The sequence below is a fragment of the Taudactylus pleione genome, unplaced genomic scaffold (genome assembly GCF_031769625.1).
Source record: "Taudactylus pleione unplaced genomic scaffold, aTauple2 ptg000518l, whole genome shotgun sequence".
Classification (NCBI taxonomy): domain Eukaryota; kingdom Metazoa; phylum Chordata; class Amphibia; order Anura; family Myobatrachidae; genus Taudactylus; species Taudactylus pleione.
This window is the reverse complement of record NW_028284920.1, coordinates 10,603,136-10,621,952: the sequence shown is the minus strand read 5'-3', so window position 1 is coordinate 10,621,952 and position 18,817 is coordinate 10,603,136. Positions and strand designations below refer to the sequence as shown.

At 40.8% G+C, this 18,817-nt stretch overlaps 1 protein-coding gene across 1 annotated transcript in view; it reads right to left on the bottom strand.

Annotated features, from left to right (window-relative positions):
- Nucleotides 1-568: 568 nt before the first annotated feature.
- LOC148501480 (scavenger receptor cysteine-rich domain-containing protein DMBT1-like) overlaps nt 569-18,817 on the bottom strand; it is a 38,221-nt gene continuing 19,972 nt past the window's right edge. The window contains exons 2-8 of the mRNA XM_088450418.1: nt 13,296-13,449; nt 12,036-12,250; nt 9,976-10,111; nt 7,745-7,965; nt 4,368-4,552; nt 1,499-1,887; nt 569-824 (exon numbers count right to left, since the gene is read on the bottom strand). Coding sequence (XP_088306544.1) covers nt 569-824; nt 1,499-1,887; nt 4,368-4,552; nt 7,745-7,965; nt 9,976-10,111; nt 12,036-12,250; nt 13,296-13,449 — 1,556 coding nt within the window. The remainder of the gene's footprint in view (nt 825-1,498; nt 1,888-4,367; nt 4,553-7,744; nt 7,966-9,975; nt 10,112-12,035; nt 12,251-13,295; nt 13,450-18,817) is intronic.

Sequence of the window (18,817 nt, the reverse complement as noted above, 5' to 3'; positions counted from 1 at the left end):
TGGGCCACATCAGAGCAGATCTGCGGTGACTCAAGTAAGTAGGGGCATAAAACATGTTAGGGGATAGATGGAGCCATAAAACTTGTTGGGTGGATAGGGAGCATAAAACACATTTTGGAGATGACGGGGAGGTGAAAAACATTGGGGAGATAGGAAGGTATAAAATACAGGATGGTTTAAGCAGCATTTGAACACAAGGTGACAGATTTACTGTAAGTCATGCAAGCTTTTCATTGATTTGTTGCTGAATATCAATATAAACAAAAAGATATATAAATAAAGATTTCCTTTGAGCTACACTACATATTTATTTTCCCAAATGTCAAGTCATCCAGAATGTCTTTTACTTTCCCTTAAGATCAATAAACCGTGTTTTTTTTTTTTTATAACAATTTATTTAGATATTTGATTTATTTTTTTTAACAATTGGAAGAGAAGGATTAAAATATAATTTTATTGGTAATAAATCTCATAATTATGATTTCATCTTTAATAGGGATTAATTTATAAAGAATAAAGAACAAAATTATCAGTTTTAATTCACATAAAGTTTACACTTGTTGACACTTTATTTGTGTGTCAGAAGTTGCACAGGTCCTATGACAACATGAACTTGCTCGTGATGGGGTTCAAGTGATCTCTTGTGTCTCATCATACATCCCTGATTGCAGCGTGACCGGCGGTCATTCTGTATACACACAACAAGCTTGCACTGTATATACATTTTGGAATTTTGCCTTAAGAAGCTAGAAGCACTGAATCCAAACCGAGCTACCCTCCTTGAGGGAGAAGAGTAGGTTTTGTAATCAGGGATTGTTCTGCACCTGAAGAACAAAGATGAAAAAAAAGACATGTTTCCTATAATCTAGCATCACAGTTGTTCCAGGATTTCATACAGTGAACTGGATTTCTTTTCTTAAGACAGTGTGGTTCCAGTGTCTCATAGGGGCACTTCAATTGTTTTTTATGTCATTTATGGGCACCCAATGTTACAATTCAATTGTTTTGGGCGCTTATTAATTATCCCATTAATTATCACACTCTTCACGGATAATTAGACCAGGTTTAGCCGAGTAAAATATCTAAACCAATCTAAAGTCCAGGTTAGGGTACAAAACCAGGATTTATCTCACATTTCTGCTATCCTCCTCAGGAGGGGGCGAGCAGATATGCCAGCACCGGCGGTTGTTCGCGCCCTAATAGAGCAACGATTGTATTGTTCCTTTGGGCGCCCGGCACTACCAGCCGCCTGCGAGAACAATTGAATCGGCCTCATAGAGTGAACTGCATTTGCATAGTTATACAATATCTGCATGCTGGCAAGTTGCAACAATTAAGTCATTGACAGCTACATTTGGTCCACATTCTACTACTTGGACTATACTGTTGTAAAGTGAGCATAATATAGAATTCAGCTGCCAAAGCAGTGGTACTCCTCTGTTCTTATTCTTATGCAACAGGTGGTTTTAATGGATAAAAAATAAGTATCATTACTTACCCATTACGTATGATGTAATATACATTTCTGGTGAAATCTAATGGATCGGGGGAAGCCACACATGTATCTACAAACAGAATTAGCTCATTGTCTGAAGCGTCCAAGGTGATTTGCAGAAACAAATTTTGGTTGAGGGTCACATAGTGTGGATACTCGTACACTTGGTGTATGAAATTTGGAGACTGGAAGATAGTTAAATTAGCAGAAAATAGGCCATATTGAGTTACAGTGCTCTCCACAATGTCGTCAGTATTATACAGAGTCTCCACCATGGTGTCTTGGTACATCTGGCATCTCAAGGTTAGTTTTAACTGTTTTCTGTGAATTCCCGCTGGTTCAGTAGAGCGAGTGAATAGGGTGTTTGTATAGCTGATTGTGTCATTTTGAACCTGATGAATAAAATAAAAATTAGCTGCTCAGCAATTGTTCAAAATCTGTGATATGTAGAAACTGAGCCAGTGATGGCCAGTAACTGCTAGGACCACCTGTGAACAGCCAGAGGATCAATTACAGTCTAATGCATCAATACTGTATTTTTTAGATATTAACATGACAGACTCAGAATGGTGAATCACATGGCTTGTACTTGAGGTATTGTCTTTGTCATTGACTGATTAGAGCCAATTATGCAATAATTTATAACTCAGATTATGTGAACATGTGTCTCTCAATCTGTAGTTTCATAATAGGCTGTAGGGTGTGGGTTCTAATTGTCTGAGCCTCCTGGATATGTGTAGGGTGTGTGGTCCACATGGGCCCCTTGGTCCAAGGGATCTCACACAGCTCACTATGCATCCATAGATTACTATACTTACTGTATCTCTTTGCTGAGTTTGCTGATAATATCTATGGGAAAATGGAAAATGGCATGGGTGCCATTTTCCAGAAGATCTGCACATGTGCAGTAGAGCATCACTGGTATTATGGCATAGAGGCCATGTTCCCTGTAAACTCTGGGGCACGGTGCCAGGGTCTACTAGGTTAATGCACCAATGAGAGATGAGGGGGCCCACACGAAGGCTGCACACGGGCCCCCTCCACTCCTAAACTTCCCCTGGTAATATAGATTGCTTTAACGATTCATTCATGTATGCAGCGTTTTTTTCTGGACACTGTGTAAGTCTCGAAGCATGAAAAATAATGAATGCATAATACTTTATAGGGTTGTTGCTTTCTATGTTTGTTTTTCCCTCCCTATGGATCGAAAGATTTTAGAATGAAATGTTCACTTTATGCAAAAAAAATCCCAATACAATATAAATGTGTAATGTATAAAGTTAGCCCTATAAAAGGGTTATGTACGGGATCCCGGTGGTTGGAATGCCATCAGTAAGAATACCGACAGCGGCATCCTGATCCAACTAGGCAAGTGTTCTAACCCTAACCCCTGACCCTCCCCCTAACCCTCCCCCTCACAGCCTAACCCTTCCTTCAGCAACCTAACCCTCCCTTCTGCAGCCTAACCCTAACTCTCCCTCATGCAGCCTAACTCTAACCTTCCTCCCTGCAGCCTAACCCTCCTTCTAACCCTAATACTTACCATTGGGATAAAGCCGGTTGAGATTCTGGTGAAGCAGTGCTCTGCACTGGGGAGGGGGGCGCTTTGAGACCCTCAGCCCCATGCAAATCCAAGGGGGGCGCAATCAGTGTGATCACTCCCCCCCACAGGCAGAGGAGAGGAGACTGCTGCTGCAGCAGTCTCCCTAGTCTCCCACTGCAACCCAGCGTGTGCTAGGATGTTGACAGGTAAGAGGGAGGGGGCGGCATTGAACCCTCTAACAAGCCCTGGGCCTGGGTAATTTGTACCCACCCCCCCTCACAGCACCCCAGCAGACTAGCATAAAATAGTAAACATATATAATTGAAACCACCTGATGAGATAAATAACTACTGTTTGAGCATTATCATGGTGCACTAATCCTTCTGTCCTTCAATAGCACTCTAGACTATGGGAGAGACATCATGATGCCTCTCCCATCACCCACTGCGGGAGCCAGAAGGTGTAGCTCCTGAGTGAGCTCCAGCCCGGATCCGGCAGTGGGCGCAGCAGCCAATGAGAGTCTGTCTGACTCTCATTGGCTGCTAAATCAAACTCACCGCTACCGGGTAGAATGACACTCATCGCTGGCAGTGGTGTTACTGTATAGTGCGGATTGCACTCTACACTGCGGTCCGCACTACATTTACTGATCGGCGGGTAGGGGGGGTTTCTGGGTACTTAGAAAAAACCCCTGCGTGCACGTATGCCTCTGGATATTGGACATGTGTACTGTAATAAAGAACCCAATTATATTGTTCTCAACAAATATAAAACCTGCACATGATAGTGCACAACTTCAGTTTTAACAACTTTTTCTATCTTTACTGTCACATTTTGTTTTTTGCTGATTTTGAAAATGTATGCCCACATTTATAACTGAATGATTAAAAGTTAAAAAAAAAGACCAGCCTCTTTCACTTATTGGTGTGTTATTTACTGTATATGCACTGTAACAGGACCTGGGTTGCACCCTACAAGAGTGATATTATATATCTGATATACACATTGGTAAAGTTGACCTAGATACATATTCAGTCCTGAAGTGCAAATCCTCCCCACTTGTTTGTTCACTTCAACTTGGTATGTGGGCAAACAGCAAAGATATTGTGTGAGGAGTGCCTACACCTGACTTTTCTGGTGGTACTCTATGCTAGGGATTGAATTGCCCTCATAGGCTTCAGCAAGACTACACTTCCAAAAAGTCAGAAGCTCTGGCTGGTGGCTAGAAATATTTTGTGAGAATTGGTCATGTTAACAAAGTTAGTACATGCAAAGACAACCCAGTCATGTGACTAGTCCTGTTTTTGTATACTGCAGATCTTTTCCTACCTTTTTCACTGTCAGACACCTGTGATAAGGAATGTGAAACTCCAACCACCCTGACACAACCCGAGGGCGGCATTGTTGATTATGTTGATCATTTAGAAAAAAGTGACTTGGAGTATGTCCCAAAGACTCAAGATACCAAGGAGAAACTTGAGCTTTCATATAATCTTGGTAGCAGGAAAGAGTCACTGGAAAGTGAAAAATAAAGATTATGGTTTATTAAAGCATGCAGTGTATACATATTCAAGGGTAGCTACTGAGTCACCTCATAACACTGACAGCAATAAGATATAATAAAGATGAATTTGGAAATGAATGTATGATATGCATTAAATTGTCTATATAACACTGCACAATGTATGCAGTGCCATATGTATATATGTATATTTTAAAAACAGCTGTAGAGCAAAGTGCATTCAAGCATTAGAAAACAACAGGAATAAACTACTGCCTAGCTTACAATTACGGAGATGAGCATCATTTTTCACAAATTGAGTTTAGTGGTGAAACAGGCTGGTCTACAGAGGTGAGAAGTTGTAGCAAACCAATTTCAGGGTTCTGATTTTGCTTGATCAAACCTAGAGGAGTGGTGGACTGTTAAAGCACATGTTTAGCCTTGTCTCATATATTTTTGCTCAAACCAGCGCCTCCACAAGAGTCAGTTCCTCTCATCTGATTGTGGGACCTTGCAAGGGTTGACACAAGAAACCCTACCTGGCATTTTAGGAACCATTTGCAGAAACACACACCTATTCACTCACTCACTCATTCACTGGTAAATCACTTGGAATATTTATTAAAGTAAAGGCCTGGTAACCTTTAGCCTGACACCTGGCTAATAGGAGGTAGCAAGGCTAATTGTGTTTATCTATTAAAAACAGTAAGAAAAGATATAGGGGTCTATTTACTAAGCAGTGTTAGGAGACAGTGTGAATAGTGATAAGGTGCCAGCAATCAGCTCCCAATTATAATTTTTCAAACACAGCCTGTGACATGGCAGTTAGGAGCAGATTGGCTGGTACCTTATCACTTTTCACTCTGTCTCCTAACACTGCTTAGTAAATAGACCCCAAAGGATGGTGTAACTGTGATGCTTAATGTGTTCGGAGAAGCAAAAGCAAACATTTGCAATAATGTATTTATGGCTTAACATTAACACAATGCAATGGTGCTACCACAAACATCCTAAGTTGGTGTAGCATTGGATACAATTGACAATAATAAACAGAAACATAGAAGTAATGGTAATGCTATGGCAAGGTACTATAATATTCAATTATATAACAGAAGCACAAATACAGGTGGCTAATTGCTGGAGTTAATTCATTTCACCCTAAATCAATGAACAGCTTATCAACAATGTGTTGTATAATAACACAAATGAGCAAATATACATTCTTGTACTTTGGGTTTCATCCTTACAAAAAAGAGAGTAGGAGACAAACTGGATGTTTGTCCCAGACTCTTGCAAACCGCCAGAGAGGCTCAGCAGGGGGCTGAGCGGGAGCCAAGTGCAAGAGAAGACAGCCAAATGAGGTGCTGTGACAGAATCGATATAGAGATGAAAGGACCGCATTTACTAGTGTGTATGTGGTTTTTCCATCAACTCTTTGATACTACCACTCCCGTTATTTAAAAGAAAATATGTGTTCATTATTCCTTCCTTGTATGTAGCATTACTTTGTGAACATGGGCTGAACTGGATTATTAGCATGCCCACTTGTTACTTATTTCACTTAAACTCAGCATTGGTGTCAGTGGATGCATCGGAGAGAGACTCTGCGTGCCCACGCGCTGGTGAAGCATCTCGATCACCATGGATGGACAACCAATGAGGCCAGAACTCTGGCAGGTGCCACTAACAGACAATTGGGAGTGGGCAGGTAGTAAGTATTGCTTGGAGAGGAGAAGGACAGGAGCAGTGCAGCGGCAGCAGCAGCGAAGGCAGTGACTCCTCTAAAGGCAAACCAGGGTGGATCAACATAGTGCAGTGCGATCGCAGTACTATACCAAGATGCCCCCCAGCTTATAAAGCCGCCCACTTCCCATTACATACATCTGCAAGTCAGCGAAAACATTGGTAACATTGAGTAACATCGGACCCATACGCATAGCTGTGGTTGAGCTTGACAAGCCTCACAATCGGCGAAGCTTCCTGTCGCCATGTAGAGCTCTGGCTACGTATGCCGTCCCTGAGGCTTAATTATGCACGCCCCTGTAACGGCGTTCAAACGCACAGGCACGCCTGCATTCCTTTGACGACCCCCCTCTTTACCCCTAAATGGCACTTGCTGTCAATCATTTCTTTGTGTCACTGCGTATCCGCTGCGTTTGCATTTGCGATTGCAGTGGCTGGTTCACGCATGCGCATTGTGGTGCATACGCATGCACAGAACGCAAACATCGACCGGGTGCGTGCGAGTGTAGACCTCCGCCCCGAGCTGTATCAGGCCCATTGTTTGCATTGTTCTATTTGCTGTGACTGCTGTTTACTGCTGGACTATTTGTACCTATAAAATTAAAACAACATAAATAGAAATCCCAGTTACTGCGTCTATAGTTGATTCAGTTGGTTACGTTGAATTGCCTCTCTAATTTAGCTTTAAGACTAAGGGGACAAACACGAAGTAGGATTCAGAAGTAAGTGAGTAAAGTTTATACGGAGTTGACTCTCACCATTACACAATACCTCCACTTCTTTAAACCACTTTAATAAATATACACCCTAATGTCTCTTCACTCATTAATAATTAGTGCCATAAATGAGGCTAAACTGAGCAGAATTTTAGAAGAAGAATTGTAGGAGTTTGGCTTTGATGTGACAATTACACTTTTGCGCAATGTTTCTGATATTTTTAGTTTCCTTACAGCAGAGAACATGGGGCGCTGTTTGACTATCCGTACCAGTGCGAAACAAAAGAAATTTTCTTTGCGCATCCAGAGCATATAGCAAATGGATTGGTTCAGGAAGTATTCCAACACACTTTACGTTTAAAATGAATATAGTGCACTGCAATCTACAGCATCCAATAATGTTAACACAACCAAATAAAGTAACAACATAATTCTTATTTTAACTTCAACTATAATGCTCTACAGTCTAGAGGTGGGCAATAAACGGCCCTCCAGCTGTTGTTAAACTACACATCCCAGCATATATGGCAGCAGTTTTAGCAAGGCCAAATAGTAAAACTGTGGCAGGGCATGCTGGGATTTGTAGTTCTACAACAGCTGGGGGGGCAGCTTATTGCCCACCCCTACTTCTAAACCAAGATATTAAAATATTCAGTAAAAAGTGACAGAAGAATAAAATATAATATAGTAAAACAGTACAGTTCCATGTTACATCAACTTACTGAAATAAGTTAACATTAAAATACCATTTGGATTGGTGTGGGCGACAGAGTAATACAATGCAGAGAATTCCAAGCCAGAGTCAGTATCATTATTCAGCCTGGAGTACACTATGCTGATGCTGTTTGATGAAGAGGTGAAATCTCGGGCAGTTTTATCGCAGAGTTCCCCCAGTAAAGGTGACCCACGCGGAGTCCCATCGTATACTGACAGAGAGAAGGACTGGCAGGGCAGAGATCTTTTCATCCTGATTAACAGAATTACAAAATCAGAAAATTACTTAAGTGTGAAAAAGACCAAGGAGGGTGCACAATAAAAATACTTTATTCTTACAGAAATATAAATTACAACACACATACAGTACAAGGTAGCTAAAAGATCACAACTGGATACAAGACATACTGCTAGAAACTTTATTGCAGTGACCATTTGTAGTGGTGCATACATACGGTCAGATTTTTCTTCAGATCTGAACGATAACGATTGAAAACATTGTTCAGTCGTTCATATCTGAAGGAAAATCTGACATGTCTGAACGATGAACGATGCACGTTCCCGATGATCAGATTAACGATATCTGACATCTGATGTGTTTACAGTCAGATTTGGACGATTTCAGTCATTTTCATGCAGTCAAAAATCGTTCATAGTTCAAATCATTCAAATCGTTGGTCAAATCGTTCATCTGACACATCTGACAAATCTGACCTTGTGTATGCACCTTAAGATACTGTAGATAAGACAATATATAATGATACAAAAGGATCACCTGTAGCGTAATGGTTTGCAAAACTAGGCTACAAAATATAAAATTATTGTACTACAAGAAAGTAAAGTCAGTTAAAGGTCAGAAATTGTAACCATTTAACATTTTCTCTGCTTTGCACAAGAAGATTCATGTACTTTACTAGACATAGGGAGAGGTTTAAAAAAACATCTGAACGAGACAAGTGGAGAAATTGTCCATTGCAAATAATCAGATTATTGCTATCATTTTATAGAATATGCTAGATCCAACTTAGAGAGGTATAGACTCAAGGTGGGTACACACAGGACAATGTGTACAGGGGCGATATGTCGGCCCGACATCAGAACGATGTAATGAACGACGGAACGATCACTCATTCCATCCTTCATTAACATGAATGGAGCCGCATGCGATATCGTCAGGTTTGATGTGCAGCACATCAAATCTGACAACGTCTCATGCGACCGCGGGAGCGTGCATATAGTACATACACACTGCACAATATGTTGTTATAATTTCATAAAATCCTAAGTAGGTACATAGCAATAGGCTCCCTCACCACCTTGAACACATCACCTAATCCAACTTCCTCTTAAAAGTTAACATAGATTATGCTTTACAAAGGGAACTGACAAATATTCTTACTAAATCTTGTTGAATCTATGCCCCGATAATTCCAGGCTGTAGTATCAGCAAATGGTTTTGTACCAGTGTTGTTGTCTTGAAATATCCCATTTTGTTTCAGGCTATGAATTTAATGAAATGTTTTGTATGGCAAAACACTTATGAGCTTCAGAATATTATATTTTCTTTATTATCATACACAAAAAGAGTGCCTAGTGATTAATTTTGTTACCAATTTTTGTTATTTTGTACTAAGTTTATAAAGTGACAGGAGCTGATTGGTTGGAACTCAAGCTCTGTCCACTTTATCTCACTCCAAGGCTTAATGCATATATCCCTTTGTGGTTTATAGATTCTTGTTAGCCTAGTTTTGTATTGCTCTCCATTGTCTCATATATATTCCCTTTTTTTGTCCTATGTTATCTTTTTTCTGCCTCCAAAAAAAGTCTGGCAATGAGAATTTAATCAATGAATCTCTTACCATTTACTTTAAAACAAATATATACTGGATATATATAAAAAATAAAAAACATTTTAAATAGAGGGTTTGTATGAAATATACATACACACAAACAAACTATAGTAAAGAATTGTTAACTGATACAAACAAAATATGTAAGAAAGTAAGGCAAAAGGGTATTATAGCCAACATAATGCAGGCAAATATAAAAATTAAAAATGAGAAACAAAACATAACCATTAAGTACATTAGTGTAGTTACTGGAACACAGAAAGGGCTGTTTTACATTTCTATGAACTATTTCTTGCACAAATGTTTTCAGAAATTAGCCTTAAAGTTTATAAATGATAATTAATATTTTTTCTCCCAATACATTTTGGAAATAGGTTCTGTCTTCACTGACGTAATTGTATTGCTATACTTACCAGAAATTAGTAAAATTAAGATTAATTTGGTAATTATTTTTAACACTGATGTACCAGACACGGTAATTAGAAGGCGGATCATTGCTGTAAGCATAAATCTCTCCCTCTAAATCAGTTAAAATGCCTCCATTTTTCTCTGCAATAAAAAAGCAACAATTGTTAATCTCCTAATAAACATAAACATTATGTATCATATTAGACATCTACAAAATGTGATTTTTCTATTCCCTATTTACAAGAACTATTTTTTGTTCTTTAGTTTGTTTTCTGGTCTCCTGGGCAGTAGAGGATAATTACCTCACACTATTATATTGCACTAGGAATGTTTGATGTCTATTGCAAAACAACAGGTTTTGTTTCTAACTACCATCTCCAAAGAATAAACCATCGGCAGCACCGAGCCTGACATGGTTCTTACTGTTATCAAAGGGCTTTAGGTAATATGGTGGTCAAGAAAGGTACAGTAGTTGGTTTGACCTGGGTTAGTGAGGGAAATATTGCAAGATTAGGCAGCAGTAGTGATTACATAAGAGTAGAGCAATTGGAAGACGTGGCCAGCACATGCTCGGCAGGGGCTAGTTGGGCTAACAACAGAAGCTACGCTTACCTCCTCCTCTAAACAACATTTCAGATTAGTTTTGTATTTCCTTCTCACCAAGAACAGATTAGTTAATGAGGAAGAAGAAGGGTGTTGTTTTATTGGTTATGTTACATTGTGAATTGCTATTATATTATGTCAATTATTTGCTTTAAAAAAATATTTAAAAAAAGATGAAAATGGTCAGATATAATGTAGGTCTGGAAATACAATATAAAGTATAAAGGAGAGGATATATGGTATTAATAATAATATAAAGAGTTGTTGTTCTTGATGTCTGTTACCACCTGTGTGACAATTAAGGAACTCGGGATTATATGTTGTTACCATTAAAGTGGGGCTATATGGTTATATTTGTGTAAAACCCCTAGTAATGACTGGGGCGGTGGTCTGGGAGGTGTTCTCTTTTGGTTTTGGGTTATTAGGGGTATATATGCTAAAGTGCGGGTTTATAGAAGTGGAGTTGTTGTCCATAGCAACCAACCAGATTCTACTTATCATTTATCTAGCACATTCTAGAAGATAACAGCTAGAATCTGATTGGTTGCTATGGACAACAGATCCACTTCTAAAATCTCTCACTTTAATAAATATGACCCTTATACTCTGATTTTGGTTTGTTATCAAGATGGATGTTCAGGTAGCCAGTTAGATTGTGCATTGCAGACATAATATATTTTTTGGATTATCCAGAATGGTATACATGGCCTGTGGGGCAATTACAAGGCAACTATTGGCCCAGTACACCTATCCCCCTGAGCATTTTGAAATGCAAGATGTTTAACAAAAGGCTGTGGCCATAGTATTTCAACTGCTTGGTGTCATGTCTATTATTGGATGACTGGTGTGGTTTGATTGTAGAATTGGGGCTTTATAGTGTCCCTTTCTAAGATCATATTTTGCACAATTTGACTATGGCATTTTTCAATTGATATTTGCCTATTAATGGTATGTTTTACTGAGGTACAAGTACCTGTTGTACAATTTGTTCAGTCTCAACCATGCATTATTAGTTTTATTATTATCATTATTTTTTAAAGGTACCACAACGTTTCAGCAGTGCTGTACAGGGTATACAGTAAAACGTGATATATCAATGGTGCAGTAACTGTAAGGTGACATATCTTTGGACTGTGTTATATTAGAAAGGTGGATATTGTCAGTGCTAAAACCAATATTCCATCACACTGGTACTGAGAGTCCTAAATGGGCTCCACTTCATATTTAGAGGAGCAGATCAGGGTCCCACTCACTGGCAGACCACATAGTAGGCAGATAGGCTTCCATCATGGCATACTGTACATGTGTTTCACTAACAAAAATATTTGCTGAGAAAACTTCAGTTAATTATGTTCCAGTCATAGACTATACACAAAAGTATCTAGTATACATGATATAATGAAAAATACTATTTTTCACATTTTTCAGTAGCGCCGGACTATTACTGTCTTATGATTTTTACCTGGTCCATTATATGTTGCCGCCGATGTGATATACTGAGCTTCAAAGCCAATATTTTGGTTAGATCCATCACTTCTGAACTCAATATTCATTACATTAGATGATGAGCGATAAGTGTGGTTTGCTGGCTGGCATATTTTCCCAAGCACAGAGCTTCCAGGAGGTCCGTCATATACGGTCACTGAGTCATATCTACAACTTGGGTGACTTTCCAAGCTAAATAGAAAAAAACATAAAAACAGGAACAACAGCACATGACAAATCCAAATACATTATGAATATATAGGGGAATAATTTATGTGATAGACATTGTGAATGGTGGGAAGATTTCAGGGGTCTTCATCTGACAGCTTCCATCAGGCCTCAGCTTTATTTAATTACCCAACTGTTCATTGATGTTATTTAGCTACCTTACTGTGTACTTTAATGCAAGACTAAGGCAAATGAGAATTTACAATTACACATCATTGATCGAAGGCAGAGCTATTTGTTGCCTTGTTTTTTAGTCATTGTATGAAATTGTATGAAATTGACTTGTATTGCAAGCCGCTCAATGTACATTGCTGAACAATATGTTGGCACCATCTAAATAAAGATTATTATTATTATTAATAATAATAATAATAATAATAATAATAATAATAATAATAATAATAAAAATGATAATTAGAATAATAATTAAAGCTATTGCTTCACCACAATTTCTAACCTACAGTATCCAGCCAGATGTACAGTAGGTACCACAATAAGGGGTAACCTACAGACGTGTCCTTGCTCATCTTTGCTGCTGATGCACATGCTTTGCGGCATGCGATTTGCTGCACATGCGTAGGCTACAAAATGTCAGGCTGCGGCATCATTTGCACCATGCACTCCTATGGATCGTGGGAGCAAAAAAGACGCACGTGCCCATTTGCAGACTCGCGACTTGCGGCATGCATGCTATGGCAAGTTGCAGCAGAGGCAAAGATGAGTGAGGACACATCTGTATAGCTAAATAGAACTGAGCCCTGTTTAACATGAACACCTATGATGCAATGCTCACTTTAAACTATGAAAGCTGAGATCACATTGTGTGAAGTTTACAAGTATTGAGAGCCCTTAAATGTATGGTAATTCATAAAGTATAGGCACTATCTAATTATAATATAATATTATTATTATTATTATTATTATTATTATTATTATTATTAATAATAATAATAATAATAATAATGATCCTATTAATGAATAAATAATCCTACACATATGCAATACTCACCTTATAGTATGAAAGTCGAGCTGCACTGAAGTATTTGGTGCGGTTCGGATTTCCCATGTACACCGACTTTTGGGAGGGTAATTGTTGGGATAAAAGGGACTATAAATTATTCCAGAGCTTTGATTCAATAGACCCCCACAAGTGTAGTTCATTCCTGTAACACAAATGTATCACATTTACCATGCATATACAGATCTCTAAAATACATCTTATATATTTTTCTCATAACATCAGATATGGTTTAAAAAAGATAATTACAGCACAACCTTTAATTAGAAATGTGTGGGTTCAGTTAACTGAAATCCAAACATACCCGAACTTTGGGTTTATGAGGAGAACCGAGTCCCGGCTTGGGTCTTCCCAAAAGTTCAGATCTCAGAACGAGACAAAATAATTTTCACTGAAATCTTGGATCACGTGTGTTATGGGTTGAATATAACAGTCCCTCTCTCGTAATCAGGCGCTATTTCACACAGGAGAGTGTAGGGAGAGGGTGTAGACTGTAGCTGTTATTCACAAAATGCCATTAGGACATAGAGAGTTTTTTAGTAGATAGATGGAGTGGGTGGGAAGGGTGACTGCAGGTGCAGGCATCGTTGTCACTGTGTTATGTATGTGTGTTTGACTTTGTCAGATACTAGTAGCAACTGCACCACAGTGCTGCCATGCAAACAGGCTCTTGTGCAGAGCTGTAACTAGACTTTATGGTGCCCTGTGCCAGAAAGAACATTGGCACCCTCCTCATTTAACAAAGGGACATAATGCACCCAAAAAAGGGTTCATGGGGAAGGGCCAGGGAAGAGATAGGAAAGGCCAGGAGATGCTGGGGATGAAATAAGAGGAAGCTACAAGCAAGAATGATAATAAACAGAAATTTGACAGGCCCAAACAGCGCCCCCTGACCTGTGGTGCCCTGTGTGATGGCACCGGCCGCACTACCCTAGCTGCGGCCCTGCTCTTGTGTATGTTACAGTGAACTTGCATTTGTTTTAATTATAATCTTTCTATAAAGCAATATATTATATTTAGTCATTTTTGCATTATAGTAGGTGGGATCTAAAGATTATTTGTCCAAAAATACTGTGATGAGTCTGAGTGAGCTGCATCACAAAGAAGACACTTTTCCGGTTATAAAAAAATAATAATTGCACAACAGACAATAAATTTTTTTCTGGTGTCTAAAAAAATTTCCAATCTTTTAGAATTCAGTTAAAATAATATTTTTTCTACAACAATGTGTGTTTTAGAGAGGCAGCATATATTACTGTACTCACAGATGTGGTCATCAGTTGCTCCCCAAAGGCATTTTTTGCTGGTATCAACTAAAATCTTCAGTCTTCCCTATCTCATTGTATGTTCACTTAGTGTGGTGGCAGTTAAGTTCAACTACAGTAACTTTACTCCTGTCATGGTTTAAAAATTAAAATCAGTCTTGGATCAGTCAATAGAAGAGCAGGAGGAACCCAGTACTTGCGTGGGAAATCATAGCACTTCAACATCAACTTTTACAGGAGGTCAAAGGGAAAGAAAGTTTAAAAAAGGGTACCTCAAATCTAAACAGTATTTCACAATCTTACAAAAAAATCACATCTAACGGCCTTTGCTTGTGAGTGGTGGTCTTGCTACTGCTGTTTCATGCATTAAAATGCCTACTGTGAAAGCCAGTTCCAAACACAGTAAGGCAACTTCTATAACCACACATGCACCTTCTCACTCTGAGTCTTGATGTGTCACCACTAAAACAGGCAAATCAATGCACAAAAATAAAACTAAGGCTAAAGAGCAAACTGTGGGCCTGATTTAGCTTCAGACGGAATAGCTAAGCTGCTCGCAAGCAGCATAGCTTATTCTGTCTGTGCAGATATGGTAATGCAGCAGGAGGCATCATGCCTCCTGCTGCATTATGTATCCGAACTGCATTGTCCAATGCAGCATCGGATACTCTGGAGACCATCGGCCAGCTAAGGTGACCCATGGGGTCACATAGCTGTCCATCATAGCTGTGAGGAAGAGGACAGGAAATCTCTGTCAGCCGACTGAGATCCTGTTACTGTGGAAGTGCAACAGGATGAGGGGTATATTTGTGTATCTGATGCTAATGAGGATGTAGATAATTAATGTTTTGGACAAGAAGAAGTTGCTAAAATTCAGGAGGATGATGTTGTTTGTGTCAAAGTAAATTAACCACCAGTGGCAGAAGTTCCCGCCAGTGATAAGATGAAGCTCATTGTCATGCCTGAGCAAAAGACCAAATAATTCACCTCTTCCATGTGGAATATTTTTACTTAAATCTTGACAACATTTGTCAAGGCATCTTGGTGATTTGTGAGGCCAAAATAAGTAAAGGTAGGGACATTAACCATCTAGGCACCACCTCCCTGTTACGTAATTTGCAGCGAGTTCATTCAAGCTATTTACCAAAATATGGAAAATTATATTTAACAAGCAGTCCAGCATCTGCTACCAGCAGCATGAATAGATCCCAGCACATACAATCTCCACAACCAACACTTTCATCATCAACCTTCTTATTAGCGATTGGAGGTAGTCCTGCACCCAATTTGCAAAGGCAAAGTGAATCAACCCCTATCCAGGATTCCCAAAAAGAATCCTTGTGTGTTAGGGCTGCTGCAGCAGGGGTAAGCAGAGCCAGCATGGCAACCAAACAAAATCATGCAGTGCCTTAACAGGGAGGCAGTGTCCCCTAAACCAGTGACATCCTGTCATCACATCTACTACATCTACATCCTAAGGACACTCTGGAAAGTTCTACAGGCAGAAAGGTGTCTGCCTAGAGCATTCCTTGGACACTCTGGATGTCTCAGCAGTAGCGCTACTGGCTGCAGGGTGCCATTCCAGCACCTTGCAAGCCACATTCAGGTGCCATGGGGCAACAACAATATCAACCCCTGCACACTGTGTGACAGCACTACTTGCACACCCCTAGTTACAGCCCTGATGTCAAGGGTCAAAGATCCAGCAGATCTAGTCAACAAAGATAGAAAAAGGAATGGGTAGATTAGAAGGCAAACTCAACAACTAAGCACCAAGGACATGATTCAGAGTTGCAGGCAAATCTGTCTGTGGACGGGAACTCATAATGTTTAGTAAACGGTGCATGCATCAGAGTTTACATACACAACCTAGAGCAATTATGGGCAATTCACAGTCATACAGATGTCAGTTGTATCTGGGCGGCAACTGGGAATTTATATGTAGTCTACACTAATGGTGCGTACACACTAGACGATATGCTCCCTGAGCGATATCGTCTAGTGTGTCCCCGGCAGGCTGTGCTCAATGTCGTTCACAGCCGCTGAACGATATCATTAACAATATCATTCAGCGCCCATCTCTCTCCCCCATTCCCCAACATGCAGCAACCTGACGACGACGATAATGACGAACGACCCGCGAGAACGCACGTCGTCGTTATCGTTCATCGTTTTGGTGTAAAAAATGTACGATAAAGTGGACGACTGAACGATAACGATATCGTTATCGTTCAGTCGTCCTCTTTAATCGCCCAGTGTGTACGCACCATAAGTGTGTTGTGGGTGTGTAAGTGGGATTCCAGACTATTCAGAGTTGTGCAGATGCAGAGATCCATCAGTGCACCATATATAAGGTTGTAACAAATGTTTGTTGATAGTGATAGATGATGGAGTAAAGAGGGCTGCCTATAATGCAATAATAATTTCATATCCTTTAAATTGGGTATTTATTAGGGAGAATCTATAGCCTGTGGTTTGGGCCCCCTTTCAATTGTCATAAACGGAGAATATGGGCGTTGCACCTTATGTACTATTATAACATGTATATATACGGAAACACAAAAGAAAAGGGGTACAATATGAAGAGACACTTTGTTCTGTGTTACATTTGACTTAAATATCCTTCATTATTACAAATATTAAAATGAGTATAGAATTCTTCAATTGAAACATAACAGTATAATTACAAAATAAATTAGATTTAATGATTTTTAAATATTTATTTTGTTTTACATTTTTTTATACTGCGCATGCATCTATGTCACACTGCACGTGCGCCCAGAGGGCCTGATTCAGACCCACTCGCGAGCGCTTAGCGGCTTGCGAGAGCCCTGGCGCTCACATCCAAAAGGGGCGGCTGTCGATATTGATCAACAGCTCGCCCCATTTGGTAGGTGGGTTGGGGGGGGTGGCTGGCCAAACGGAGGTGTTCCCGAAGGAACGCCTGCCATTTGGGGATGGCCCCACTGATATCACGAGTGATGGCAGTGGTCAGCTTCCGGCTCTATTAGAGCCGGGAAGCTCACTGGGGCTTGCGGAAGACGAGACCCTACCACAAGGGGGGGATACTACTGGGGGGCACTGCATTGGGGGGACCACTACTGGGGACTATTACTGGGGGGATACTACTGGGATCACTGCATTGGGGGGGACCCCTACTGGGGACTACTACAGGGGGCACTGCATCAAGGGGGACTCCTACTGGGGGCACTATATAAAGGGCACTGTATAGGGGGGTACTACTACTGGGTGCATTGCATTGGGGGGGACCACTATTGGGGGGGGCTACTACTGGGGGCACTGCATCAAGGAGGACTACTACTAGGGCACTATATAAGGGGCTTACTACAGGGGCATTGCACAGGGGGGACTCCCACTGGGGCACTATATAAGGGGCTTACTACTGGGGGCACTGCACAGGGGGGACTCCTACTGGGGCACTATATAAGGGGCTTACTACTGGGGGCACTGCACAGGGGGGACCACTACAGGGGGCACTGAAAAGGGAGAACCACTACAGGGGGCACTGAAGGAGAACCACTACAGGGGGCACTGCGTGGGGGGATAACTACTGGGGGCCTGCATAAGGGGCACTACTGGGGAACTGCATAAGGGGGATCACTCCTTGGGGCACTGTATAAAGGGCACTGCATATGGGGGATCACTACTGGGGGGCTGCATATGGGGGATCACGCACTGTATCAGGTGAAGTAATGGCGGGCTGCATAAGGGGGACTACTACAGGGGGAACTGTGTAAGGGACACTGCATATGGGGGATCACTACTGGGGGCCAGTATAAGGGGCACTAATCGGGGTCTGCATAAGGGGGACCACTACTGGGGGCCTGCATAAGAGGCACTACAGGGGGCCTGCATAAGAGGGACCACTATGGGGGGCATTGTATACTGGGGGTACTACTGGGGGCCTGCATAAGGGGGACCACTACTAGGGGCACTGCATAGGGGGGGCTGTATAAGGGGCACTGTATTAAGGTGAATATGGAACTAAGTATTCCCAGTGACAAGAAAGGGGTGTGTCATGTTGCCACACCCCTTGTGACCATGCCCATTATTCGGGGGGGGGCTCTTTTTTAAAATTTGCCCTGGGCTCCAAATACCCTAGTTTCACCACTGCTCGTCGCAAGGCGCGATGGTCGCGATCATCACCTGGCCACTCGTTAAAGCTGCGGGTGGTCACCCACAGCTTAGCGAGCGGCCAGGAGGCAGGACTGAAAAAGAAAAAACACC